Here is a 26,908-nt window from a genome sequence, read left to right on the forward strand (position 1 = left end):
GGCCCAGGGTGGTGGTCCAAAGGTGCTTTATTAAAGGGTGAGGACTCTGGCATCCGGCACCAGCTACAACCTGGGGACAGAAGGGGAAGCTGAGGGGGCACGAGGGGAGCGGGGTCCCCACGCTCTCACCCACTCGACACCCTCCTCTGGTTTGGGCCCTTTGCTTCCCCTTGAGGACCCTCCTGCCCCAACTCAAGTTCAGGTGCATCTGGTGGGCTGACCCTCAACCACTGGCCACGGAGTCTGGGTTTCAGAGGGGCCGATGACCCAGTGGACACCACTGAGAAGGGGGTGTCTTTTGTCACTCACTGGATCTCCCGGAACGCCCGCTTCTCCACAAGCTTCACTTTGTACTTGCGCTTGAACCTGGAGAAGAAAGAGCAGTCGGTGACGGGCTAGCCCAGCGAGCACCGGGGGCTCTGACGCCTCCCCCGCGGCACCCGACCCTCACTTGGCTCTCTCCCGGGGCTCGATCATGTTTCTCTTCTGGAAGCTCTTGAATCGGTCTCGGAGGATGTTGCCCTCGGGCTGCAGACAGAGAGAAGGAGGCCTCAGAGGGTGCCTGGCAGGAACCCAAGGGCCCGAAACCTCTCTGCGAGGGTCCAGCCCGGGCTCCAGTGGAATCTCCCCGTCAGCAGAGGCGCCCAGCTGGCCGCAGGCACCAGGGGCTCGGCCGGCCCGGAGCTCATGGGCTGATGGGCACCCACCCACGGCTGCCTCCGAGCCAGGCTTGGAGGAAGCGCAGGAAGGAGGCCGGTGCAGTGAGAAAGGGCGTGCAGGCCGAGGGGCAGGGAGGCAAAGGCCAGGGGTCGGAGAAGGGGGCACAGTCGGCCTTCACAGGCCAGCCCACGCAGGGCCTGTGGTTCTGAGTGGGGAGGGACAAGGTCCACTCTGCGCTTTGGGCTGAGTCCTGCAGAACTGGAGAGGGCGAGGGAGGGAGGCAGGGGCCGTAACAGGAGAAGGTCCGAACCAACACGCCACCCAAGCCCTCGCCCTGGGGAACCGCAGTCCCGGGCCCGTGCCCTCAGCCCCCAGGCCTCAGCCCAACCGGCCCAGCCCGGGGCAGCCGTGGTGTCGCCCACAGCCCCTGGGGGCACGGGGAGCAAGGATGGGTGTCATCACTGGGCACGGACGTCCCCCAGCACCTCCCCACCCGGACAGGCCAGTACCTTCAGGGTCCGCAGTGAGTCGGACAGCTCCGAGCTGAGCTGCACGTCGATGTCGGGGGCCTGGTACCTGGGGACGGGGACAGGGTGTTGGGGGCCGGGGACAGGGCGCAGAATGCAAACCCCCACCTGGAGACGGACCAGTGGGCTGGGCAGGGGGCTCTGAGGGAAAAACACGGCCTTCCAGGGGGGCCAGGCTGAGCACCAGCAGGAAGGCACCAGGATGGGGACCAGGACCCCCACCCCCACCCCGGCCCCAGGAGCCTCCAGCCCGGGTCTCACTTGAGCCGCCCCAGCCTGCGGGGCTTGTCAGCCTCCGCCAGCCGCTTTGCCCGCCGTTGCTCCCGCCGCCGCGCCAGCTCCGCCAGCCGCTGTGCCACCTGGGCCTTGATCCCACGCAGCCTGAAGAGCTCCTGGTGCCGCAGCCGGGCGGCCCGCACCGAGGCCTGCTGTGCGCGCTGCAGGGACGGCTGGAGTCAGGGCCTGTCCCCCTGGGGCCCCTCCCACAGGACAGCTTTCCTGGCCACCCAGCCCAGATCGCAACAGGCCGACCGCTCTAGTGAGTTCACAGCGGTGGTCTTCCGAAGCCACCGTCCTCCCCCCGTTTGTCAGTGGCCCATGAATCCCAGGCACCCCCAACCCCGCAATGAGCAGTGGGACCCAGCCTGCCCCTGCTGTGCCCCCCAGACCAGAAGCCATGCCTGCGGGCGCTGGGAGACTGACCGCAGCTGGCAGGGCAGCTGCCAGGACGGAGAAGGGGGGCTGCGGACAGGACAGAGAGCAGCCAGAGGCAGAAGAAACCGGCTGCGGGGGGAGGAGCCCGCGGGGCTCACCTGCATCCGGGCGGCCTTCTCCCGCCGGCGCTGCTGCTCCGTCTTCTTCTCCACGGCGGCCAGGAGGGCAGGCGAGGCCGAGGCCTGGGCGTCCCCACCCGCGTCTTCTCCGGCCGCCTCGGGGCCTCCGCCCTGGCCCTCACCGGGCTCCCCCTCCCCGTCGGACTCCTCCAGCAGCCCCTGGCACATCTCCTTGAACGTGGACTCCTGGGCGACAGGGAGGCTGTCAGTGCGGGGGGCGGGGGGGGCAGAAGCTGGGGAAGGAGGGGTGGGCAGAAAGGTGCAAGCTCACCTGGGTGGCCACCTGCTCGGCGGGGGGCAGGGCCAGCTGCCGCTCCAGCTTCTCCGCCTCCCTCTGCCGCTGCAGCTCGACTTCGTGGGCTTCCCAGAGAAGGTTCTGGGGGGAACAGGGCTGGGGTTCAAACTGAGCCCCAGGGGCTTCTCGCGGGATTCCAGACCCAGCCCCCACTTGTGCCGCTCTCCTTACCCTGATGCCCCAGTCACAGGCTCACTCCGCCCCCCACAGCGACAGGAGGGGGCTCCCTGACCCTTAACCTCCCCGCTGCTCTGCTGGCTCCCTTCAAGGACCGTTCATCTACACGCAATGCTCATGGTGGCTGCGTAAGACTGAGGAGACGTGACTGGGGGCTGGGGGGGGTGACAGCCGATAGGCCTGAGGTTTCTGTCTGGGGTGGTAAGAATGTTCTAGAACTGTGGCGATGGCTATGCAGCTCAGTGAACACACGGGAAATCACTATGCTGTGCCTGTAAGTGAGCAAATCACACGTGCTGGGAATGACATCTCTGCAAGGCAGTCGCGTGACTTTCAAACACGAGGCCTGTCTGACCAGTCTTCCCCAGCAACCACACTGCAGGGTCCATGCCCCTGGTGTGGCCACGGCCAACCTCCCGTCGCCGGGTGCCAGCGCCTGCCTCTGCAGACACCACTATCATCGGGCGAGGACCCTGGGCTCCGATCCAGTGGGCTGAGAGACCCTCTAATCTGAACGACTCGGAACGGCATTCACACAAATCCCACGGCTACTCTATGGGACCTGGCTTCTGTCTGCAACACACACTCCCCAAGGGCAGGGTGTGTCCCCACTGCTCAGGACACCTGTACTCCTCGACTGTCAGTGAAGCCGACACAGGGGCTCTCACTGCCAAGCCTGCCCTTGCTGGGCTTTCTCTGGCCTTGGCCAGCCCTCCCCAAGCCACACGGTCCGCGTGCTCACAAGTCACTGAGGCCTTCAGCACGATGTCCCACAAACGTCCCGAAAGGCGCCGGGGACTCTCCGGGCCTCTGCGTGTGCTGGCCCCCTGCCTGAAGCTCCCATCCCCTCTCCCCACAGCCAGCTCCCCCTCAGGCTCAGCAGCTGCCCCCTCCTCCAGGAAGCCCCCCTGAACCCCAAGGCTGGATTGGGCGACCCTCGGGGTTCCCCAGCCCTGCCCACTCTGGGCCCTCACCGAGAACAGCTCTGTCTCCCCCACTGCGCTGTGAGCCCCGGGAGCCCCGGGAAGGCAGGCCCAGGACCGCCTCGGTCACGCCGAGCCCTGCGCACCCAGTGGGCTTGGAGAAAGCGCCGGGAGGGGAACCACTGGCCCAGCGCTGGGCACTGGCGGGGGGAGGGCTGTGCACCTGGTGGTCCTCAAAGGTTGGGTTGTAGGAGGCTCCGGCGGGCGTCACCTCCACGGCAGGCACCCGGGACGGCTTGGTGCAGAGACGTGTTGGCCGCTGGAGGACAAAGACCAAAGCCGGCTGAGGCCCGGGGCCCAGGGCTCGAGTTCGCACAGACTCCAGAGCAGGGACTCCAGCCTCGGAGCAGGCGCGGCTCTGTGTGACCCACGGCCTCCCACTAGGTGGTGGAACCAGGGACGGCCGGCAGCCCGGAGTGGCATCCCAGGACCAGTGAGCCCCCTGCAGGCAGGGGCCCCGCCCACTTCGCTGAGACAAGTCCCTGCAACCCCACCAGACAGGGTGGGGCAGGCCTGTGTGAACACTCGGTCCCGCACGGCTGACTGCAGCCGTCATCGCCACCGAATCTGTCAGGGCAGGCGCGGCCGACACACATACAGTGCAGCCCTCCACCCCTCGGGGGCCTTGTGAGAAACACAGAATCTGGGCCCGCCCGGACCCTCCACCTTTCCACAAGACCCCGGTGACGGGAGCGCTCGCTCAGGGCTGGGCAGCACGCGGCAGCCCTTCCGCCCTCGGACTTCCTCCTCCCTGCCCGACGGGCCTCCACCAGCCTCCAGCAGACACAGGGTCACCCTACACGCCCTGGCCCTCATCCCTCGTTCCCCCACAACCCCACCTCCTCAGAACAGCCCCGGCCCGCTGATGGGCTCTCGCTGCTCCCCTTGGCAAACCATCCCTGGAATAAACCTGGAAACCAGAGCCTCGCTCCCTCCGGCCTCCTCCTCCTCCTACCCGACACCTCGAAGGCCCACCACTCCCTTTGCCGCCAGGGTTTCCCTGACCTTCCCTGCTCCATCCCTCTGGGGCCCCAACTCGCCCCCCGTGTCACAGGATGGATGGGCTCTGAGACCCAGGCCCCGAGGCCCGAACGCCAGGCGGTCACACCGCTCCCAGCCCCTCCTCTGAGCCCGATCACCCGGACACCCCTGCCCCACGACGCAGTCTCACCTTCACGCCCTTCTTCTTGGTCTGCTCCAGGAAAAACGTGTCCTGGCCGGCCAGGGGCCGCTCCAGGGGGTCTGCGGAGGCAGGGAGGGTGGCTGCGGGGGGCCTGCCCACACAGGGAACCCTGAAGCCCCGAGGAGCTCCCTCCCAACCTGCGCCTTTGCACAAGGACCGCGCTGAAGCTGGGCCGGGGAGGAAGTGATTCTCAGACCCCGAGGGGCCTCGAACACCAGGTAACAAAATCTCCCAGTCGGGCCCCAGAAGGAGAGACACGGCTGAGGGGCAGGAGCCGGCCCCCCAGGAAGCGCACTTGGGAAAGGGAAGCCCAAACGGGAAAGGGCCACCTCCAGGTGCCCCACACTGCCCGTGGTGGGTGGTGAGACAACACCGGCACAGCACGCCCTCAGACGCAGTGTCCCCGCCCCCAGGTGACAGCAGGGCGCTCACTGTCTTTGGCCCAGAGATCGTAGAAGGGCTGCTCCACGGTGTCCTGGGGCTTGGGCTTGGCTTTGGCCACAGGAGGGTTTCGGAGTCTCGCCTGCGCCCTGCGCACGTCTCGGGGCAGCTCGCCCTGCTTTGCCAGCTTCTCCCATAACTGCTCCTTGCGCTTGAGCTTCTTGGCGTTGGGGGCCTGGTGGGCGAGGATGCTGGGGCGGGAGGAGCCGCAAGGTAAGGTGGGTGCAGCAGAGGCCTCCCCCTGCTGGGCTCCCCACCCTCCCCGGCAGCTCCTCCTCCGGCAGCTCCCCGCTCAGAAGGCAGGCTTCCTCCTAGCTCTGCCCACTCCTGCCCTGTCCAGCCCCAGGTCCGTGTCCAGCCCAGGACGTTCGCACACAACCATGGTCCCTGGGGCCCTTGCTCTGATGTCTCCCAGGCACCAAAAAATATTGATCTCCCATCTGGGGGAGGGTGGCCCCACCCACCACCCCGACATCAGCCCCTTCAGGGGAAGGACAGCCCTCCTCCCCTCCTCCCCACAGCCCCTGGGCCCGTCCAGGCCCCATCCCCACCTGCTTCAGCCACAGCACCCGGCTCCTGCCTCGCTCCCTCCGATCCATGCTCCCAACCCCGAGCCTGCCCCCATCTCTGCCCACTCAGTGAGCCTCACCCCCCCTCCCGCTCCCCAGCAACTCCTTCAGGGCCAGGGAGTGGGGCTGAGAAGGCAGGAGGCCCAGCCCCAGTGGGAAAGGAGGGTCCACAGTGGCAGGACACTCACTCTTTGGGGGCGGGGACCTTGGATGTGTTCTCTAGGATGAGGTCGACTCGGAGGGGTTTCTTTACAAGTAGTGACCTCTTCTGGTCTCTGGTCCTCTTTTTGTTCAGCTCTGGGGGTGGGAGAGAGGAGAGTGGTCAAGGCTTCAGGCCTCCCCAAGTCCCAAGTCCAGCTCCCCACCCACCCCATTTCAGTTCCATGGGGCCTGCACCTCAGCACAGACATGGGGGCCCCAGGCTGACTCCAGGCCCCCACCTGAGAAAGGAGGCCCCCAAGAGCAGGGCCCAAGGTGCCCAAGCTCTGCCCCCCCCCACCATACCCACTTCCTGGGCCAACTGGACACAGCCCTGTGCTGGGGACAGAGGAGTCAGACCCAAAGCCCTGCACACGGGAGGCTTCCCGGCACAGCAAGGAAATGGCCACAGAACCGGCAACGCTAACGAGGAGAGCAGGTGGCCAGGTGACACCGAGGCCCTGGAAGCTGGACTCAGGACCCAGTGTGACCAATCATCGGCACAGGAGGGTTTCCTGTCTTCTACTTCTAAAGCCTAATAGTAACCGCGGCTGGTGTGGCTCGGCAGGTGCCGTCCTGCAAACCAAAAGGTCACGAGTCTGATTCCCAGTCACGCCAGACACCTGGGTTGGTCCCCACTCGGGGTGTGTCCAAGAGGCAACCAATTGATGTTTCCCTCTCACATCGATCATTTCTCTCCCTCCCTATTCCTCTCTTCAGAATCAGGGAAAGGAAAAAAATTAATATGATGGAAATAAAACCTAACAATGAAAAGCAAGACCTCTAGGAGAAAACACACTGGGACGAAATCCACAGCCTCCCATTAACCGTGGGACCTCGTGGAAATGGCTTTGCTCCCCTGTGCTCCCACAGTTCGAATGTCAATGCCTGCCTCACGGGGCCGCACGGGCAGGAAGCACTGGGAGCCCCTGTGAAAGCACACAATCACTATCATCTTCCTACTTTTGTTACACTTTATTGTTGTTCAAGTACTCTACCTTCTTTTAACTTAAAGCAGAACCTATAAGCTGCCCCTCCCCTGTCCCCCAAGGAGACTTCCCGCTAGCCAAAGCGGTGTTCACTACCCCCTCCCGTTTACTTGGTGGGCCCTGAAGCTACCCCTTCTGTCCACAGCCCAGACGTACGTGCTTCGGTCAAAGTCACCCTCCTCACCGCCCTTTTTCACCTGCTTCCTTCCCGAGAGCAGGCCCTCACTTTGGTCAGGACAGGCCCCTTGACTGATCTCCAACACAAACATGTTGGGGGGGGGGGGCCTGCTGTTAAAGCAGCTTACCATTTGCCCATTAAAGCTATCAGCTTTCCCCCTAAGCAACCCTTGTAGCTCGTTCTCCAAGCCCCGTGGAAGCAGACGGCCTGTTCTTAGTCTGTTTCCAGTACTGGACATACAGCCCAACAACCCCTAACTCACTCCTCCATTTGTTCCAGCACTTCCCCAGCCTGCAGTCTGGCAAACTATGACTAGCAGGTTAAGACGAGTTTCTCACCCACTCATTAAAGTGGATCCTCTATTTCTTAGTAAAGCACGTGTTAACTGAAACTGGTCTGATTCGTTACAGCAGGTCCCTGACTTGCTTTTCAGCAAATGAACGAACCTCACTGTTTTATGTCTCATCTATTCATCAAGGCAGACCCCTGCCGGCTCTTTTGCACACTGAGATCTGGGATACCTCAAGAGGAAAACCAGACTTCTTTAAGTCAGTCTCTAGGCTGCTTTCTGTTCATTCCAGGTCCTCTTGTTCATTGTGAAGCCCCCTTTTGGAAGGTGTTTGCCATCCAAGCCACATCTTCAGCTCAGATACTCCAAGAGGCTGCGGTGGGCTAGACAATGACCAATCACTGCCTTGCAACACACAAAGCCCTTCCTTACCTCTCTCCTTGGAGCCGGTGTCCACGAAGAAGAGTTTGTCATCCGGGGCCTCTGCTACCAAGCCACTGGGAGATGGAAATACAGAACGTCAGCCACAGATGTTGGGGAGACAGCAAGACGCTGCGGAAGGAGTAGGTTTAACCTCGCAGACAGGGCCCAGCTCTCTGCTTACGCTCATTCAAGCATCCTCTGGTTGGCATGGGGCCCCTACAGGCTAAGATTTCTCCCGCCAGTTTACAGAACTTAAAATTTAAAACTCACTATGCTGGGGGACTGCGCGGGGCATACAAACGCTAGGAAATTACAAACGCTTGTTTACGTAATTTCTAATCTATCTGGTAACACTACCAAGCACCCCAGCCACTGACCCGGGATCCCCAGCCCTCGCTCTCGGCTTCCCCAGGGACACCCGGGACAGGTGATCCCAGCACCCCGGAAGCCCCCGCACGCTCGCCCTCACGCCGGACCACACGGAACGTGGCCCAGCTGCCAGAAGTCCCGCCCCACGCACCCACTCGTGCGTTCCTGCAGCCGCACGTCCTCTAGGAACTGATCAACTTCAAGCCCCAGCGGCTCCTGGGCGAGCCGCCGCCAGCCCCGCTTTCTATTTCTGGGGCCTCGCCGCCTCCGCCTTAACGCTGGGTCCACCGAAGTGGACCTCAGCCCCAGGAAGCCGGAATCGGCCTCGCTTTTCGAGCGAAGCTGACCGCTACTGCCAGTGCCTCCCGCCGCCATCATGTTAAAGGAAGAAGCCAGGCGCCAGCAGCAGATATCCGGTTTGGGGCTTCCGCGCACGCGCAGATGCCCCGTTCACGCCCTAGCGGTGGCCGCCATCTTGGTAAAGTAGCCAGAAGGCGGAGGCGCGAGGAGGCAGCCATCTTGAGAAAGGTTGCAGGGCTCCTCCCTCTTCTGCAGTCTCCTGTCCACCGTGCGTGTTAGGTTCTTATTACATCTCACCCGGCCGCTCGGGGATATTTCTAAATCTGAGCATTACTTTTTAATCTAGTTTTTGTGGAAAAGAAAAATCGGAGCCATCAATGGCCGATGCGGAACAAGATACGTCCCAATCTCAGAAAGTTTAGCCGGGTTTTATATACCATTCCTAGAAGCCTGGAAAGAGCATTTGGAACGTTGAGGTTGGAAGCAGAGAAGTTTATATGGGAGAAATGTTAGAAACATACACTATTGGAACCCTAGAAGCACACACTCAAAGTCGTTCATCTTGGGCAAACGTCTTGCTCTGCCTCAGTTTCCTCCTCTGTAAAATGGGGATGCTAATAGTACCTCTGCCTCAGATTACTCCGAAGATTAAACAAGACAACATATATTTATACAAAGCGCTTAACACTGTGCCCGGCATCTAAATGTTAGCTCTTGCTACCGTCTCGCCCCCTGAACTTCATCCTAGAATCAACTGAATCTTAACTGTTTACAAATAAGGAAGGAAGCTCAGAGGCCCTCGAGCCCGGGCAACCATCCAAGGGACCCAGGGCCTCATAAAGGCTGCTCCAGACTCAAAAAGGAAAAAGGCACGAGAGGGAGGGAGCTAAGCGGGGGTCACACAGCCCAGGTCGGCGGAATCCTGGCGCAGAGCGTCAGGAAGGTTGGCAGGTCCTGGCTCGCGGCTCGGAGCGCCCGTGGTGGGCGCTGGATTCCGCCACCCGAGCGCCCGCCAGAGGGCGCTGGCAGCCGCGAAAGCGGGCGCGCGTGGGCGGGCGAGGCGCCGGGCCAGGGCGTCCCGGGGCGCCGTGGGTGTGGTCCTGGGTGTGCGTCGGCCGCACCGCGAACTCTCTGGGCGGGAGCGCGCGCGCGCACGTGGTGGTCCTGCGGGCGGCACCCCCTCCTCCCCGCCTGGAGCCCGTGGGCCCGGGAGTGACGTGTCAGGAGTTGTGGACGCCGGTCGATGGGTGGGCGCTGGCGGACAGGGCGGGGGTAGGTTGTGCCCAACCCCGCGCCCCAGGGCTCGGTTCCCAGGCCCCACGGCAGGCGGTAGGAGGGAGGGTTGTCCCGGAGGGAGGGCCCCAGTGTAACTTTTCTTCGGAAAATATGCTGTTCTGGCCCCCAGCCCAGGCTGAGTCAATAGGCTCCGCAGCACTGAGTCACGGCCTCCACCCCAGCCCCTGAAAGCTTGGAGGGGAGCCCCCACCCTCAAGCCCTACCCCGGGCTTTGGGCTCTCCTTCCCTGGGGGTCAGGAGCAGAGCGACCCCACACACACACAGGCCGACCCAAGACAGCCTGACTCCCACGTGGAGAGAAGCCTTGGCTTTATTCGCTCTGTGGGGTTACGTTCACAGGCCCCTCCCAGACCGGGGTGGGGGGGTGAGCGTGGGAATCCCATCCAGTGCCCTATTTTCCTCTTTCCCGTCTTTTCCATGGGGTTCCCACCAAGATCAGGCACTAATGTGGGGTGATGGCAGGAAAGGGGGTACAAGTTCCCTGTAGGAAAGAGGAGGAGGGGGCTGTAGCACCAAGAGCCTGTACCCCCACGACAGCCCTGAAGGGGGACTAAAATAAAGCTCCGGGGTCTTTTATACCTCCATACGGACTGATGGGCCGCGAGGCTGGGCCCCAGCAGTCTCAAAATTATGACCGCCAGCTGTGGGGGAGACAGGGGCCAGGCCGGGCTTTCAACCCCAGGCAGGAGGGCGGAGGACAGAAATACCTCCGAGTGGGCGCAGTCTGGTAGGAGCAAAAATTGGAGGGGCTTTTCCACCCCCTAAAGATCCTCCTTAAAGCAGGCTGTGACCAGAGCTGGAGGGAGGGGCGAAGAGGGGTCCATCTGAGGAAGTAGGAGGTTGTGTTTCCCTGCGGAACCCCCAGTGACCCCAAGGCCTGAGGATATGATGGGGCGGGAGGGGCCCTTGCCTGGGTGGGCAAGAGCAAGTAGACCAGGGAGCCTGTTAGTCATTTCAACCAAGTGGCTGCTCATTCACCGGGAGAGGTGAGGGGTCCTACCCGGAATCCAGGGTGGGACTGGTCAGGGCTGGGGTGTGTGTGTGTGTGTGTGTTTGAGTGACAGGTAGCCGCTGTCTCCCAAGAATGTCAGCTCCATGAGAAGCTGTGCCTGCTCTGTTCTCTGGAATCCTGTGCCTAGAACGAGGCCCCAGCACTGAATGTAGTAGGTGCTTAATAAATACCTGAATGATTGGTGAATGGATGGATGCCTGTGTGTGTGTATGTGTGTCTATGAGTGTCAGTGTGATGTGCCTAAATGGATGGGTGGGCAGAGGTGTGAAGAGTGAGCAGAGAAGTCTTGCCCCTCCCCTGATCCCCTCTGTCTGGCAGTGCGGGGTGGAGAGACCCCCGTCCTTACAGCGGGGAGGGAGGGCAGGCAGGGTGCACGTGGGCCAGGGATGTGCGTGCAGCTGACGGAAGCTGGGGAGCCACCGCGGGGCGAGCGGGCGCGAGGGCCAGCGGGCAGCGCCGGTCACTCCGCGGAGCCCTTGTGGCGCCGCTTGGAGGGTGGCACAAGGCGGCGGGGCAGGTTGGTGGGTAGCCCATGGCCCTCGAGCTTGGCCTCGATGAGATGGCTGGCCAGGGCGAACTCCTCGTCATCCAGCATGCCATCCCGGTCGACATCGCTGAGCTTCCAGATGCGCCCCAGCACCGAGTTGGGGAGCTTGGTGCCCACCATCCAGGTCTTGGCCTTGGTGCCGCTCAGCTTGCCGTCGGACGGCGCCAGGTTGTAGAAGATCTCGTCGTATTTGGACTTGTCCTTGGTCACCACCCACTCGGTCTCGTCATCGGAACCCTCCTCGCCGTCCTCCAGGGCCTCGTCGGGCCCACGCTCCACGAAGGGGCCCATGTGGGTGCCGTCGAAAGCGCCGCCCTGCACGCCCACCTCCGTGCTCTCCAGCTCCTCCTGCCGCAGCAGGGGCATCAGCTTGGCAATGTCGTGCGTCAGCATCTCGTCCAGGACTTCCAGCAACTTCGGCTTCAGCGAGTGGAACTTGGTGAAATCGTGAGCCATCAGCAGCTCCTGTGGGGCGGGGAGGAGGGCACCAAGAAGTCAGGGGGCGCCACCCCCAAGGCTCCCAGCTCCCAGGTGGCACCGGGTGACGCCAGGACACCTGAGCAGCTCAGGCGGCAGCTCTTTCCCAAGAGGAAAGTCGTGTTTGAATATCTGCTTGTCACCCACCGCTCAGAAGGGGCTTGGGCGACAGGGTCCCACCGGCCCCCCTCCCCGTGCCGGGTGTGCCCCAGAATCACTGGGCAGCAGAGAGCTTGGGGACCTCCGATGACTCAGAGCAGCAGCTGTTTGCCAGCTGGTCGAGGAGGATTTCAGTGTTTCAACATCAGCTCCAGCTTTACCAGGGCCCTGGAGAGTCAGCCCGGCCCAGCCAGGCCAGGCCAGCACCCCCAAGGCGCTGCAAGTTAAAAAAATTCAATCCCTGTCACTCCGTGAGCTCCATGACCCCACAACACGGGAGGGGGCTGGGGCTCTCGCCGCCAGATGTGGAGGTTAGCTTTGGGGTGGACAGGCTGTTAGGGGATCCTGGACCCTCCCCCCCACCCCTATTAGCAGTCTTGTTTCGCTACAGCAGCTGAGGGGTGGGATTTGCCATTACAGGGCTTCTCAGTCCTGCAGCTCTCCGTCACCTACACCCCCCCCCAGAGTGACAACAAAGGCTGACCCATGTTATGGCACCACATTAATTTCCAAAGCCAAGGCCAAGGCAGAGAGACCCACTGATCGCAACCATAAAGACATGCAGGTGTGAGCCCTGGCTGGTGTGGCTCAGTGGAGTAAGCTCCAGCCTGTGAACCAGAGGTCGCCGGTTTGATTCCCAGTCAGGGCACATGCCAGGGTTGTGAGCCAGGCCCCCCAGTTAGGGGCGTGGAAGAGGCAAATGATGGGTACATCTCTCGCACTTGGATGTTTCTCTCCCTCTCTTTCTCCCTCCCTTCCCCTCTCTAAAAATAAATAAATAAAATCTTTACAAAAGGAAAAGAGATGGGGGTGTGAACGGTGTGGGGATGAGGGCAGGACTCCAAGGCAAGGCTGCGGGGGTCCCACTGAGCTCTGCCACTTATGACCTGTGTGTCTTCGGGCAAGTGACTTCACCTCTCTGGGCCTCAGTTTCCACACTTGTAAAACAGGTTGACAACCAGCACTCCCCTCACTTGGGGGCTGGGAAAGCCTCGCAGATTTGTCTGGATAAAAATGCCAGTGTAACGGCTGCTATTTATCTAGTCCAGCGGTTCTCAACTGGGGGGTGATGGTGCCCCTTCCCTCCCAGGGGACAGTTGGCAAGGTCTAGAGACACATTTTATGGCCTCCAGACAGGCCAGGAATGCCCCTGCCCATCACGCGATGACAAATTCTCTGGCCTTAAATGTCACTGGTGCGAAGGGCGAAGAATCTTCATCCAGCGAAAACTTTGTGCCACGGTCCCGAGGGTTTGGCAAGCGTTAGCCGACTCAGTACTCGCAGCAATGGGTAGATACTGGCAGAATGCCCATCCAGTTGAAGAAACCGAGGCTCAGAAAACTAAGCGACTTAATGCAAGTTTGTGGCACTAGTAAGCGGCCAAGGTGAAAATCTGCTCTACCGTAATTCCTCTGTGTGGGCTTGGAGACCTCACAGGCTTTGCGGATCGGCGCTCAGGATAGGCTCAGTCTGGGCGAGGCCCCGCCTCCATGCCTGAACCTGGACTTCTGTGCCCACGCTGATTTGGTCCCTCCTGCCCTGCCCACTTCCGGTCACTCTTCACTTACCCCCATGCCACCGTGCCTAGGCCTAGGCCAGTGCTGGTCAGTCCTAGGCCTGTCCACGCGAGGAGCCTCCCACTCATCCCCCCAAATCCATCTGTCCCTTTCTCAATACAGAAATCCATGAACGTTACCTGGGTTCCAGGCCACCCAAGGGAAAGACTACATTTCCCAGCTTCCCTTGCAGTTGGCTGTGGCCACCTGACAAAGTGCTGGCCAATTGAATGTCAGCACAAGTTACAAGTGCAACTGGAGGAGAACTGCCCTGTTCAATCCAGGAGCCACATGTGGTTATTTCAATTGACATGAGTTGAAATGAAAGAAAACCTAAACTGCCCTTTCTAATGTGGCTAGTGGTTACCCTATTGACCAGCACAGCATAAAACACCTTCATCATCATAGAAAGTCCTATTGGAAAGCACTGTTGTATAAAGAGACAGACCGTCCCATCAGCTTCCCTTCTCCATCACCGGAACGCAGACACAAGGGCTGGAGTTTCCACAGCCATTTTGTACCATGAGGGGTTCTTGGGCCGGGAAGCCAGGCGTGGAAGGGAACTAAGAAAAGCTGGGTCCCTGGCTCTGGGAAGCACCAAACCAGCCCGAAATCATCTTCCAGGACATTTATGAAATAGAGACATATACTTCTATCTTAATTAAGCCACAGTTATTGGGGAGGGGTTTCCTTCCCTCCTTTATCCTAACTCATAAAACTCAAATGGATCCCACGGGACTATTTGCAGAAGGTGCTTTGCAGAACCTGCCACCCATCCCTGTTGTTTTCCAGGCCCAACCCAGAGCCCAGAGGAGCCCACCGCCCCCTCACCCCTCCGCCCCGTCCCAGGAGGCGCCCCCCACCTGCATCTTCTGGCAGTCCGGAAAGTCGCCAGGGGAGATGTGATGCTCCAGCTGAATCTTAGCGAAGATGACGGGCAGCTTGAGGATCAGCTGCTTCTTCTTGTTTTCCTTCCCAAACACGGAGGGCATCTCCTTCTTCAGGTAGCTGATGATGTACGTGTGAACCTGTGGGGAAAGAGCGCTCACCTGAGCCTGCCTCACAGTCCCCTGGTGGGCTCAGTAAAACACAGATTTCTGCCCTGCCTGGTGTTGCTCAGTGGATTGAGCACCGGCCTGGGAACCAAAGGGTCGCAGGTTCGATTCCCAGTCAGGGCACATGCTTGGGTTGCAGGCCAGTTCCCAGCAGGGGGCGCACAAGATGCAACCACACACCGATGTTTCTCTCCCTCTCTTCCCCTCTCTCTAAAAGTAAATAAATGAAATCTTTTTTTAAAAAAGTGTTCTTAGTTATAAATTCTAGTATGGCCAACACAGACAGATATAGCACAGGCAAATTCTGTGGGGTCACAGTAATTTTAAGACTGTAAGGAGGCCCTCAGACTCAACAGTCTGGGAAGGACTTCTCTACATGATTTGGCTCCTGCCGCCTCGTCCAGCAGTATCTCTCCCTAATCACTGCTCCAGCTTCCCCCCCCCCCCCCACCCTCCTGGGTTTACCAGATGCCAACTCCTTTCCCACCTCCGGGCCTTTGCACCTGCCGCTGTCTGCCCCGTCTCCCTGCAGCTGGCTCCCTCAGCCTCCTGGGTGGAGGCCGCCTCCTCACACAGGCCATCCAATGGCAAGCAGGCATCCCAGCCACCACCGTCCGATTGTTTTCTAGCTTCACTGCTGTTCTGTTCACAACACTTATCGCCATTCATCATTATTTTATTTATCTGTCGGTTTACGTATTCTGTCTCTTTCCATCAGAATGGGAGCTCCAGGAGGGCCGGGACCTTCCTTGTTCCCTCTGCCCTCAGTTCCAGCACAACGTGCCCGGAAAACACTCAAGAAATATTTGTGGAATAAACTAATGCACCAGGGAACCTCTGAGCTACAGTCTCCTACGTCCGTTATCAAAAAACAAACAAGGAGGGCAGAGTAATGAGTATACTATGTCCCCTGTTAAGTAGAAAGCTAAATAATTCAATGTAAACGGTTGCATAAAAACATTAGCCCTCAGGAAAAGCATGAGAAACGCCTTGCAGAGCTGGCTCTGGGGAAGAGGACCAGAGAGCTGGGGGTCAGGGGTGGGAAGGAACCTGTCTGACTTGGGCTGCATGACCTGAAGTGTTCAATTAAAAACACTTATTAAATGAATCATACCCCTAGAATGCTAAACATGTCGGTGACCCTGGCTGGTTCTGAATCTTCACCGACCCCCCCGGCCCACCTCCACCGCCAATCTGCTCCAGCCACCCCGGCTCCTGGTTCCAACGTGTTCTCTCCTCAGGGACTTTGCCTTTGCTGCCCCTTCTGCCTAGTTTGGTCTCCCCCACATCTCCACTCAGCTCCCCCTGTCCCCCCTTCGGGCCACTGCTCCAGTACCTCCTCGGGGAGACGCTCCCTGACGTCCCTAAAATAGCCTCTCACCAGTATCTCCTTCCTCTGCTTCATTTGTCTTCATAATCCTTGTCACGCACAATATAGTTCTATAGAGTATTTAATATCCACTTTCCCATTACAGTTGGCTCCCTGCTGTATCTCCAGGGTCTGGAACAGCCAGGGTCATGTGGCAGGCACTCCCTAACTGTTCAATGAATGTCCCTGGGCCGCTCAGAGAGGTTCAGCATGAAGGTTAAGGGCATTTGGCCTCTGGAGAGGTGGACCCTCCTGAGACCTTGACCTCAGCTATCCCAGCCCAGCAAAATCCCCTCCTGGCGGCTCTACTGCAGCTGAAGGGCAGGGCCAGAGGGCTCATCTACACTTGTCCTCGTGAAGGGAGGTGGCTACCAGGCGTCCAGAAAGGCCTTGTACCCCTGGGGAAAAGTGTGTTTGACGGTGGAACCAACAGAGGCAGAATCATACGCGGGGGGAGGGGGGCTGAGCAGGTGACATATGACAGCGGCTTGGTCACAGTGCACGCTGCGCCTCGAGCAGCACTGGGGAGCTATGGATGGATCTGCAGGAAAGACAACTGTAAGTAGGTGTCTGAAGGGCCAATCAGGGCAGGGGTGTGGCCGGGATGATGGGCAGAGCCTGTGAGAGCAAGCCAATCGGGTGAGGGGGCGGAGCCTAAGAGAGGCTACTGGGTGGGGGGACCTAGAAGAGGGGAGGCGGGAGGGAGCTGATGGCTTTTCCAGAGAGGAAACAGGGGAAGGTGCCAGGAAGAGATAAGGTGGGAGGGAGGGGTGGGCCCCGGGCTCGGGTCCCAGACTCGGACTCCGGGGTTTGTCTGGGTTTCCGGAGCCACCTCCTGTCGGGGGGGGGGGGCTCCAGGTGTCCCATCCGACCCTGCCCCTCGGCCCCGGGATCCTGGGCTCCAGCTGCTGCATTGTCTGCCTCTGTGAAGTGACCTGGAGCCTGGGGTCCTTGGGGCGGGGGGAAGAGCGAACCACGGGAGGGAAGAGACAGGGGGGTTGATAGGTGGATACACAGATGATAGATAGACAGACAGACAGGATGGGGGAGAGAGAGGAGAAAGAGGAAGTGACTAAGACAGAGCTGGAGGAGAGGACAGAGGAAAAGAGGGCCAGAGAATGAATGAGAGATTGAGAGAGACCAGGAGAGACAGAGTGGGGAGAGAAAGGGAGAAAGAATGAGGGAAGGAGGGAGGATGAAAAAAAAGTTAGGGGAGGAGAGAAAGAATCGGAGACCGAGGTGGAAATGTTAAGGGCTTGTACAGGGACAGACAGACAGAGGAGGAGAAGGAAAGAAAGGTGGATTCTGAAGGCACCGGCCGCTCCCTCACGGGGAGGATTCCTGGGGTGGGGGCAGGGGCTCTGACTCACCCCTCTCGCTGCTCCTTAAACCAACCACCTCTGGCTCCTCCACTCCCCATCACCCCCCATAACCTTCTGGGCCTCCCTGCTCGCCCAGCTTCCTGCCCCACCTCCATCCTGGCAGGCTCCCCCATGAATGTTCCATCTGGCCTCCAAAATCGCTCTGGAAACAGTGCTCTCTGCCACCTCCCAGAGGCCCTGTCCCCAGCCAGGCTCCACCTTGTTCCTCGGTGCCCAGCCTCCCCCTGGTCCGTGCCCTGGTCTCAACACCCGTGAATCCACCCTCCAGAAGGCAGCTGGAGTCTGACGCTGTCCCTCCCTTGCTCTGAACCCTGCCATGGCTCCCCAGTGCTCTTGGGACAAAGTGCACATTCCTGGCCACAGCCCTGGGTGCTCAACTCCCACCCACCGCCCCAGCTTCAGACTCAGTTACTGGTACGGCCTGCACTGGATCCACCTGACATTCTCCCTCTTCCTTGAACTTGCCCTGTTCTCAGCTGCAGTCTGTGTGCTTCCTGCTCCCACCGTCTCCAATCCCTTCTCCTCCTTGTCCTCCTCATGCTCCAGTTTGCAGCTCAGGTCCCTTTTCCTCCAAGCAGCCCTCTCTGATTGCCCCTGGGCTTCCCCAGTCGCAGCCCTGACCACGCTGGGCCTTCACTGTCTGGGGCACAGGGCCAGGCACAGAAGAGACTCAGTTCACTGTGAGTGCTTGTTCAGTGTCATTTGTTCAGTAAATATTTACTGAGCACCAACTCTGTTCCGGGGGCTTAGGATACATCGGGGAACAAATTCAAAGAAAGAAAGAGCCCTGCTTCTGTGGAGCTGAAATGCAAGTGGAGGACAGGCAGCAGTAAATGCTGAAACCTAGTGAATGGACATAACATAGGACCAGTTAGCAATGACTTCTATGAAGAAACCTGCAAATGGTGGTCCCGGCTGGTGTGGCTTAGTGGACTGGGCACCAGTCTGCAAGCCAAAAAGTTGCCAGTTCGATTCCCAGTCAGGGCACGTGCCTGGGTTGGGGACGTGCAAGAGGCAACAGATCAATGTATCTCTTGCATGTGATGTTTCTCTCCTTCTCTTTCTCCTTCCCTTCCCTCTCTCTAAATGAATATATAAATTTAAAAAATAATAAAGCAGGATTTATAGGGGGAGGGCGGAGTTATTTTCATGTAAATGGGGGCCAGGCAGGGACGACTTCCTGAGAGGTGACATTCAAGTAAAGACAAGAAGGAGGTGACAAATGAGCCAGGTGGGAGAGAGGTGGGGAGAAGGAGGTCTCCAGGGAGAGGAACCAGCCAGTGCAAAGGCCCTGAGGTAGGACTGAGGAGGCCAGTGTGAAATACAGTGAATGATAGGAAAGGGCTGGAAGGTGAGGACAGAGAGGTTGGGGGTGGGGATGGAGAGTGGAAGGGGCGGCTGTGGACCACAGGGAGGGCCTGGCTTTTGCTGAGGGACACAGGAGTTCTGGGTGGGCCATGGTACGATTCGGTCGTAGGTGACACATGAAGGAATAATAGAAGAGAGAAGAGACAGGGAGATATGAAAAGAGGCGGAGACCTGAACGCAACGGGAGAGGAACAAGTCTCCGCGCCATTGGGCTTCCCCCGGTCCCCCATGCACCGGTATGGCCCAGCCTCTTAGACTACTGACAACTAACCCATCAGAGTTGGGCGGTACGCCCGTGACCAGCAGCCCAGAAAAGCTAGGGATGCGCTCACTAGCGCCACCGGCCGGCGCCCCCAGGACCGCTCACCCGCACCAGCCGCGCCCTCTTCACCAGGTCGTTGAGCTTGCGCAGAGCGGCGTGGCGCGGCAGGCCCTGAATGTCGCGGAAGAGGTCCTGCTCCTCCAACTCGAAGAGGCGCCGGTTGTCGGGCACCAGGAGCGGCTGGGACCAGAAGGAGCCGATGTAGACGCGCAGCACCTCGGGCGTGCCTACCACCTTGCCCAGCGCCCACATGAGCGCCCCGTAGACGCGCATCAGCTGCTGCGTCTCCACCATGTCGGCCTTGTTGAGCACCACGCGGATCTTGTCCTCGTGGCCGCGCAGGGCTTCGATGGCCTCAGAGAACTCGTCCGAGATCTCCAGCTTGTGCGCGTCGAACAGCAGGATGATGAGGTCCACGCGCTCGGCGAACCAGCGCAGCACCGCGGGGAAGTCGTAGCCTGGGGGAGGGGACGGAGATCAGGCCCCACCCTCCAGCCGCGCGGAGGCACGCGCTCCTTTGGGTTGATGTCGGGCTGACCAGATGTCCAGGTTGTGAACTATCAAAACCCTTGTTTTTGTGATATAACCCAGGTCCCCAGAATATCCCACTGTTCTAGCTCCGCAGGTCCCCCAAATTCCCACTCACTCTGGTCCCAGTCCCTCAAGCCATCTAGCTACAGGGGGCGATCACCCCCATTCATTCATTCATTCATTCATTCATCCATGCATGCATGCATGCATTCAGCAGATGTTAGTAGTGTGCATTGGCCCTGATGTACAAGTTGTTAATACATAAAATGTTTCCTGACAACCGTGCCTTTGTGGAATCCCTCCCCCGCCCCCACAAGTACCTCCATCACCCTGGCCCCACCCAGACCTGCTGATCTCCCCACAATCCAGCAACTAGAGTTCACGTTGGCCCCCTGGCTATGCTCTTGCCATAGCAGATGTTAAATATTTTTTATATTTTTTAAAAGATTTTATTTGTTTAGTTTTAGAGAGAAGGGAGGAAGAAAAAAAGGGAGAGAGACATCAGTGTGTGGTTGCCTCTTGAGCGCCCCCCTACTGGGGACCTGGCCTGCAACCCAGGTATGTACCTTGACTGGGAATCAAACCCACCACCCTTTGGTTAGCAGGTCAGCACTCAATTCACTGAGCTAGACCAGCCAGTGCTAAATATTTTTAATTTATTTAACACTATTTACTGAGAGTCTTGGTGTGTGCCAGGTCCTGATACCACACAGGACACACAGACAAGGCCCTTACCTTCGAAGAGCGCCCATCCCAACAATGGGTTCATTCATTCCTTCCCTTCACCATTCACTTCTCCCCTCACTGACTCATTCACAACGGCCACTCCCCAGCTTTGTTCGGGAGCAGAAGACCTAGGTTTGAATCCCAGCTTTGCCCCATCAGCTGTGTGGCCTTAAGCAAGTAGGAAACCTGTCTGAGCTTCTCCTCTTCTGTAATATGGAAGTCATAGTAAAACAGACCTTGTAGGGCTGTTGTGAAGATTAAAAGAATAAAAATGAGCCCTAGCTGGTGTGGCTCAGTGGATTGAGCGCCGGCCTTCGAACCAAAGGGTCGCTGGTTCAATTCCCAGTCAGGGCACATGCCTGGGTTGCGAGCCAGGTCCCTGGTGGAGGGTTCACGAAGAGCAACCAACTTGATCGAAACAACCAAGAAACAACTGATGTTTCTCTCCCTCTCTTTCTCCCTCCCTTCCCCTCTCTCTAAAAGTAAATAAATAAAATCTTAATAAAAAAAAACCAATCAAACCTTTAAAAATAAAAGAATATGAATGAGCTGATAATGTATATAAAGAGCTTAAAACAGTACCTGGCCCTGAACTGCACACTTAAAATGGGTGAATCTTAGGCTTGTAAGTTAGAGCCCAATAAAACTGTTCAAGGAACAAAAACCAGTACTGAACTCATGGCCAGTGCTCCACAGCTATTAGTCATGGTGCATGTTACAGTGTGTGTGTGTGTGTGTGTGTGTGTGTGTGTGTGCAGGGGGTGGGTGTCATCAGGAACTGTCCCCAGAGCTGCCTGCTCTGTGCTGGGGCACAGCTTGCTCAGTTAGCCCTGTTCTGTCCCTCCTGGGCTCACAGACCTGTCCCTAGAGTGGCCAGGCTGGGATGGGGGAGCCCAGGGAGCTGCGGGAACCCAGACCGGGTGCCTGACCCAGCCTGGAGGATCAGGGGCGGCTTTGGGAGGAGGGCGGAGGGACCTCGGAGCAGAGGGGGCAGGAAGGAGGATGAGCAGCCCACTGGCCGAATTCGGAGCCAGAGCTGACTCACCTGACATCGCTTCACGTTTTTCCCCGATTCCTCACAAAACAACCCCAGGAAGACAGACATTTCTATGATGCCCGTTTTCCAGATGAGGACACTGAGGCACAGAGACATTAAGGGATTTCCTCAAGTCGCACAGGTAGGAGGCCACAGAGCAGGGGTCCCCCACGGGCCTCCCGGCTCAGCTGGGGAGCTGGTGCTGAGCCCAGCCTCCCAAGTAGGAAGCTCACTCCTGGTGGCTGCTGGGGACTGGATGGGACGGGTGGGGGACATTGTTTGGGGGGAGGAAGGGGCGGGTCACCAGAGGGACGGCAGCCGGGGGGCCCCCTCCCTCCCCAGCGTCTGCACAAACACACACAGCAGCCCGGATTTGGAAAGTATGTCTCATATAGGAGGGAAGGAGGAGGGAGGAAGACTGAGTCAGCGTGGGAACAGGAGACGTGGCAACGAGGAGCCGGGCGCATGCGCACTCGCACTGGGAAAAGTCACAGCCCTTCCACAGCACCTACTGTGTGCCACAGCCCGTTTTCAGTGCTCTGCACATTTTGACACTTAATTTTAACCCTCGTTGCAACCTATGGGGCTGATACCATTATTGGTCCCATTTTACAGACGAGGAAACTGAGGCGGGGAGAGGTTAAGGAGCTTGCCCAAGGTCCCGCCATTATTTACAAATAGCAGAGCCCAGGTTGGACCGCACCAAGGGGGCTCCATAATGCTACGTTGGCTCACAGGCACGCTTGCAGATAGGACACACAGCGGCAGCCACACACCCCGCCGGTGCTCACGCGGGCGCGTGCACACCCAGCACACACGTGTTCACACGCTGCAAGCTGCAGCCTCCCAGACACACTCTGGCACACACAGTCTAGGGCCTACACGGGTATTCGTGGTCACGCGATCGCAAAGACACGGTGAGACTCGCACAAAGGAGCAGCATGCACACCAGCCTGCACGCACACACTCACTTGCACACGCACGCACACAACTGTACACAGAGACACCATCACACGCATAGTCACACACAGTCCCTGGAGCGCCCTGCACGTTCTTCAGAGGCACACGACGTCACCGTCAGCCAGTCATAGGCGCGACTCTCAGACAGACAGACAGACAGGCAGGCAGGCATACAGGCAAGCAGGCAGGCTTTCCGCCACGGAGCAGGAGACCACGTTCTCTACTCCGCCCCCTCCCCCCTGCCTTTGGGCCCCCCACCCAGCACCCCTGCACTGGCTGGAGACCCCACTCAGTTCCACTCTCCCAGGAATCCCCACCCCCCCCGCTCTCCCGCCTCCCCCGCGGGGCTGGCAAGGCGCCCACCCAATCGCTTCTGCAGCTGCCCCTGCCTTTCTCCCCGGGGACGCGCGCCGCTGGGCCGCAGCCAGGGACACAGTAACCCTCCGCGCCCTCGCCCTGCCCCGCGGCCCACCCTCCCGGCCCCCTCTGGCCCGCTCTGCAGCCTCCTTTGCCCCAGTTCCCGGCCTCCGGAGCGCGGGGAGGGAAAGACGCACACGGGGCTAGGGGTGCGGGGCGCAGATGCGTAGCGGCGCTGGGCAGCGGTGGGGGCCCGGCCCTGCAGGCCCCGCTGGAATTCGCCTCCCGCCGCTCCCCCTGCACAGCTGTTTATAAATTCCAGGCTCGGCCTTGGCCCCCGCCCAGATTCCCCCTCCCTGCCCCTTCGCAGCCCCAGGCGTGGCCCAGACCCAGCCAGGGGCGCCCAGCGCCCAGGCCCTCCCCGCGGGGCGCTGCCCGCGGGGCCTCACGTCTCCCTGACTTGGTCTCTCTCTCCCTGTCTCTGTTTTCAACTTCTCCCTCTCGTCCTCCCGCCCGCCCGGACCTGCAGCTGCAGCCTGTTCACACTTGTTCACCCACCCGCTTCCCCCACCGGCGACGGGCGCCAACGGCAGGGAATCACTGCCTCCCTTCCACCAGTTCCCTTCCTTTCGCAGCCAGCTCCGGGCCGGCCGACACAGGGGCGAGTCCTGGCGGAGACCCGGGCCCTCCCCCCTCCGACCCGGGCGCCGCGCCTCACTCACCACGGCTCACTCTCTGCTTGGCCCCCGACAGGATGCCGGGCGTGTCGATGATACTGATGCTCTCCAGCACCTGATTGGGGAGGTGGGCGCACATGAACCTGGGGGAGAAGGAAAGGCAGGGGTCAGTCGGTGCAGGGAGAGACCGGGGGCCAGGACGCATCAGAGAGGGTCGTTCAGGTGCAGAGAAGAGAAGACTTAAAAGAGAAAAAGGAAAATCAGCCCAGAGAGAAATAACTGTTAAAAAGTTTGAGCGGTGCCCTGACTGGTGGGGCTCAGTTGGTTGGGCGTCATCCCGCAAAGCAGAGGGTCGCGGGTTGGATTCCCGGGCAGGCCACATGCCTGGGTTGCGGGTTTGGCCCGCCCCCCTCCCAATCCCGTCTGGGTGCGTTGGAGAGGCAGCCAATCAATGTTTCCCTATCACATCGACGTTTCTGTCCCTCTCTTTCTCCCTCCCTTCCCCTCTCTCTCAAAATAAATCAATAACATCTCTTCTTAAAAATGAGAGCTGATGTCCACTGAACGCTTCCTCTTTGTGCCCGGTGATGTTCTCAGCACTTTTGTGCATTGTAATTCCTTTAGTCCTCAGAGCCACCCTGTGGAATGGGGACTGTGGTTATGCCCGTTTTTCAGATGAGGATCGGGGAAGCACAGAGAGGTCAAGTCATCTGCCCGAAGCAACCCAGCCAGGCAGGGGTGCGACCCCAGCAGGCCGGCTGCCCTGGCTGAGCCGCTGCCGTAGGGAAGGCAGAGAGCAGCGCGGGTGGGGAGAGGGGACTTGGGCCCGAGAAGCAGAGAAGCCCAGGCAGGGAAGGGACGGAGACAGGGACGAGGGACAGGAAGAGGCCCCCTGACTTCCGCTGCCCGCCCACCTGTTGAGGAAGGTGTTTCCGAAGGGGTTGAGTTTTCGGAAGGGCTTCTCGGGGTCAACCACGAGGGCGTTGCCCGGCACGACGCCCTCGGTCTCCCCGTGCATGACGGCCACGAAGCAGTCGGTGGTGGGCTCGGGCCCCACTCGGGAGCCTGGCACCTCCTGCTCCAGCAGGTACTGGATGAAGCTGGTCTTGCCCGTGCTGTACTGGCCGGCCACCAGCACCATGGGCTTGCCGTCGAAGTCGGCGTCCTCCAGGGCGGGCGAGTGGAAGTCTCCGAAGCGGTAGTGCTCCTCCAAGGGCAGCAGCTTGGTGCGGTACAGCTCCTTCAGGGACGAGGTCACCGTGCGGATGGCCTCGGGCTGCTGGCCCCGCGCCCCGCTGCGCTTCATCCAGCTGAACATGGCGGCTGCGCGCTACCCACTGGGCTCGCCGGCTGCCGGAGATGCGCGGGGGGAGAGCTGCCTGTGGGAGAGGCAGAGGGTGTGCATGGGGGGCTGCCTGGAGGAGGAGGAGGAAGAGGAGAAGGAAGGGAGCTGCAAGGTGGACCGGGAAGAGGAGGAGGAGCAGACATCACCGATGATGGATGGCAGGAGGCGACCCGGGAAGGAGGAAGAGAGATGACCTGCGGGACCACTGAAGAAGGGGGAGTGGTGGTGGAAGACCAAAAAGCAAAGGAAAGGAGGCACACGCTGCTGAGAAACCATACATCCCTTCACTGTCTCATTCTTTTCTTCCTCCCCTTCCATCATTTCACACATTGTCGCTGAAATCACTCCGAGTGACACTCCAGGAGCTATGGACCCAGAAGCAGGCCACGGAGCAGCTCCCACCCACTCAGAGCCCCCCCCCCCCGGTGCCTGGGAAACGCCAGGCAGTGGACTCTCAGGCTCCAGAAGGGGCCACGACGAACTGGCCACAGGGTCGGCAAACTCTGGCTGGGCTGACTTTTGAGCTGATCCCTGCAGAGGCAGGTGTGACAAGGGCATTTAAGAAGAGAGGATGGTGTCTGGAAAGGCCTGGAGCTGGGACATGTACAGATGGGGGTGGCTGGGCGCAGGGGCACCAGGAAGAAGGGTAAGAAATAAACCTGAGAAACTGCCCAGGTGTGCCCAGGTGCACCCAGGTCACCAGGGCCCTTAGCCACTCGCAAGAATAACACATATGATCACTGAATGCCAGGCACGGGTCTATTTAATCTTCACAACAGCCTTGTAAGGGAGGGCTATTATGATCCTCACTTTTCTGACCAGGAAACGGAGGCTGAGAGAGACAGCAATACCTGGCCCGATGGGCTAGAAAGTGCTCAAGCTGGGACTCTAAGCAGCCTGGCCCCACGGCCTGCACTCCTAGGTCTAAGGAGTTACAGGAGAAAGAACTACCAGCGCAGCAGCAACGAGCACCCTCAGCGCCCAGGCTGTGTTCTCTAAGCCCTTCCCAGCCTTTCATTTTCTATAGGATCTGTAGTGATGTTCCCGCTTTCATTCCTGCTGCCAGGTATTTGTGTCTCTGCTTTTCTTTGGTTTTGTTTTTTTTTTCCTCATCAGTCTAAGTCCATGCTTGTAATCCTGCTGGTCTGTTCACCGGACCGGCTTTTGCTCATATCTCTAAATACCATTTTCCACTCGAAGAAACTGGGGCTCCTTAGAGAAGTAGCTGACCCTGGGGCTGCCCCACAGAAAGAAGTGAGCCCAGAGCAGAGAGAGGGAAGGGTGGGGGGACACGGGACCCCACCTGAAGGGGCCCCACTGGCCAAAGGTCAGACAATTTGAGCATCAGAAATAACTGCAAGTGAAGTATGTTAAAAACCCATAAAGTCATAATGATTTTCCAAAAAGTGGAGGGGGGTGAGTCTGGGGAGAAGGGGGAACGCAGAGGCAGGAGCTGGGAGCTGGGATGTCGGCAGAGGAGAGGGGCCTGGGTAGCGTCCTAAGGAGGGAGGGGTCTGGGGGTCGTGCTGGAAGGACGCTTGGGGCGTCCGGCGATGGGGCTGCTGAGGTGGGACAGGAACTCTGGGGTGGGAGGGCGGTGCAGAGACCCCTAGGAGGGGATCTGCCATAGCTGAGAGGCCTGGGGGGGGGGGCGAAGTTGAGAGCGACTGGCGGAGGCTGGTGGGGGGAGTGGAGGGGCCTGGGCAAGACTGGGAGGGACGCGGGGGGGGGGGACACTGTTACGGACTGGAAGCAGCTGAGGGAGGGGAAGAGCCAGGTTTCAGGAGGGACTGGGGGGGACCGTTACCCAGGGCGGGGCGGGGACTGAGGGTCTTGGGCCAGCAGGGCTGGCTCCAGGGCTCCGCGGTCGGGGGCCACTCACCGATGGGGCGCGCCGGCGGCTGGACAGGGCGGGCGGGCGGGGGTCCCGCGGGGATCAGAGGCGCCCGCGGAGAGGCCTGTGCTCGCGGTCCAGTCCAGAGCCGTCTGAGCCGGGTGGGGCCTGGAGCCAGGAGGAGGGCAGGGTGGGGCGGAGTGGGGGGGGGGGGGGGCGGGACGGCCCCCCCCCAGACCCAGCGCCCGGCCTCTGGCGCCCCCTGGTGGGAAGGCGCCTTCGTGAAGTGGGTGAGACTCTCTACCTCAACAAGGGAATGAAAAGAACAGTAAGCGCAGCAACGATCATGGGAATGAAAACTCCTCTGCCCACAACTCTCCCTGGCTCCCCTCTCACTCAGAGTAACAGCCAAACCGGGTGGCCCGCAGGGCCCTGCAGGACCCGCAGGTTCCTCGGCCACTCTGCCCCCACCTTCCTCCCTCCCA

At 59.9% G+C, this 26,908-nt stretch overlaps 2 protein-coding genes and 1 non-coding gene across 6 annotated transcripts; all 3 read right to left on the reverse strand.

Moving 5' to 3' along the window:
• Window positions 1–9: 9 nt before the first annotated feature.
• On the reverse strand, window positions 10–8,511 carry NOP53 (NOP53 ribosome biogenesis factor). Of its 2 annotated transcripts, XM_037127504.2 has the most exons (13): window positions 8,266–8,511; window positions 7,755–7,819; window positions 5,857–5,965; window positions 5,091–5,290; window positions 4,647–4,717; window positions 3,639–3,734; window positions 2,292–2,396; window positions 2,000–2,206; window positions 1,449–1,624; window positions 1,170–1,236; window positions 452–528; window positions 310–366; window positions 10–70 (listed from the first exon to the last, which is right to left on the reverse strand). In XM_037127504.2, the coding sequence occupies exons 1-13, from the start codon at window positions 8,490–8,492 to the stop codon at window positions 64–66; spliced, it is 1,464 nt and encodes a 487-aa protein (XP_036983399.2). In that variant the 5' UTR covers window positions 8,493–8,511; the 3' UTR covers window positions 10–63. The 2 variants fall into 2 exon arrangements, with proteins under 2 accessions (XP_036983399.2, XP_036983400.2); XM_037127505.2 differs by lacking the exon at window positions 10–70 and having other exon boundaries at window positions 306–366.
• Window positions 1,020–1,128, reverse strand: LOC119035971 (small nucleolar RNA SNORD23). The gene has a single exon (XR_005079907.1). It is a non-coding gene; the product is annotated as a small nucleolar RNA SNORD23 (small nucleolar RNA).
• A 1,491-nt stretch (window positions 8,512–10,002) lies between the features above and the next one.
• On the reverse strand, window positions 10,003–26,561 carry EHD2 (EH domain containing 2). 3 transcript variants are annotated; one of them, XM_037127503.2, is made up of 6 exons: window positions 26,472–26,561; window positions 24,159–24,594; window positions 23,290–23,387; window positions 19,003–19,415; window positions 14,325–14,489; window positions 10,003–11,734 (listed from the first exon to the last, which is right to left on the reverse strand). In XM_037127503.2, the coding sequence occupies exons 2-6, from the start codon at window positions 24,560–24,562 to the stop codon at window positions 11,183–11,185; spliced, it is 1,632 nt and encodes a 543-aa protein (XP_036983398.1). In that variant the 5' UTR covers window positions 24,563–24,594; window positions 26,472–26,561; the 3' UTR covers window positions 10,003–11,182. The 3 variants fall into 3 exon arrangements, with proteins under 3 accessions (XP_036983398.1, XP_036983397.1, XP_053524760.1); XM_037127502.2 differs by having other exon boundaries at window positions 24,159–24,623; XM_053668785.1 differs by lacking the exon at window positions 26,472–26,561 and having other exon boundaries at window positions 24,159–24,659.
• Between the last annotated feature and the right edge of the window lie 347 nt (window positions 26,562–26,908).

This window comes from Artibeus jamaicensis, unplaced genomic scaffold (genome assembly GCF_021234435.1).
Source record: "Artibeus jamaicensis isolate MK-2021 breed Jamaican fruit bat unplaced genomic scaffold, CSHL_Jam_final contig_1526, whole genome shotgun sequence".
NCBI lineage: Eukaryota > Metazoa > Chordata > Mammalia > Chiroptera > Phyllostomidae > Artibeus > Artibeus jamaicensis.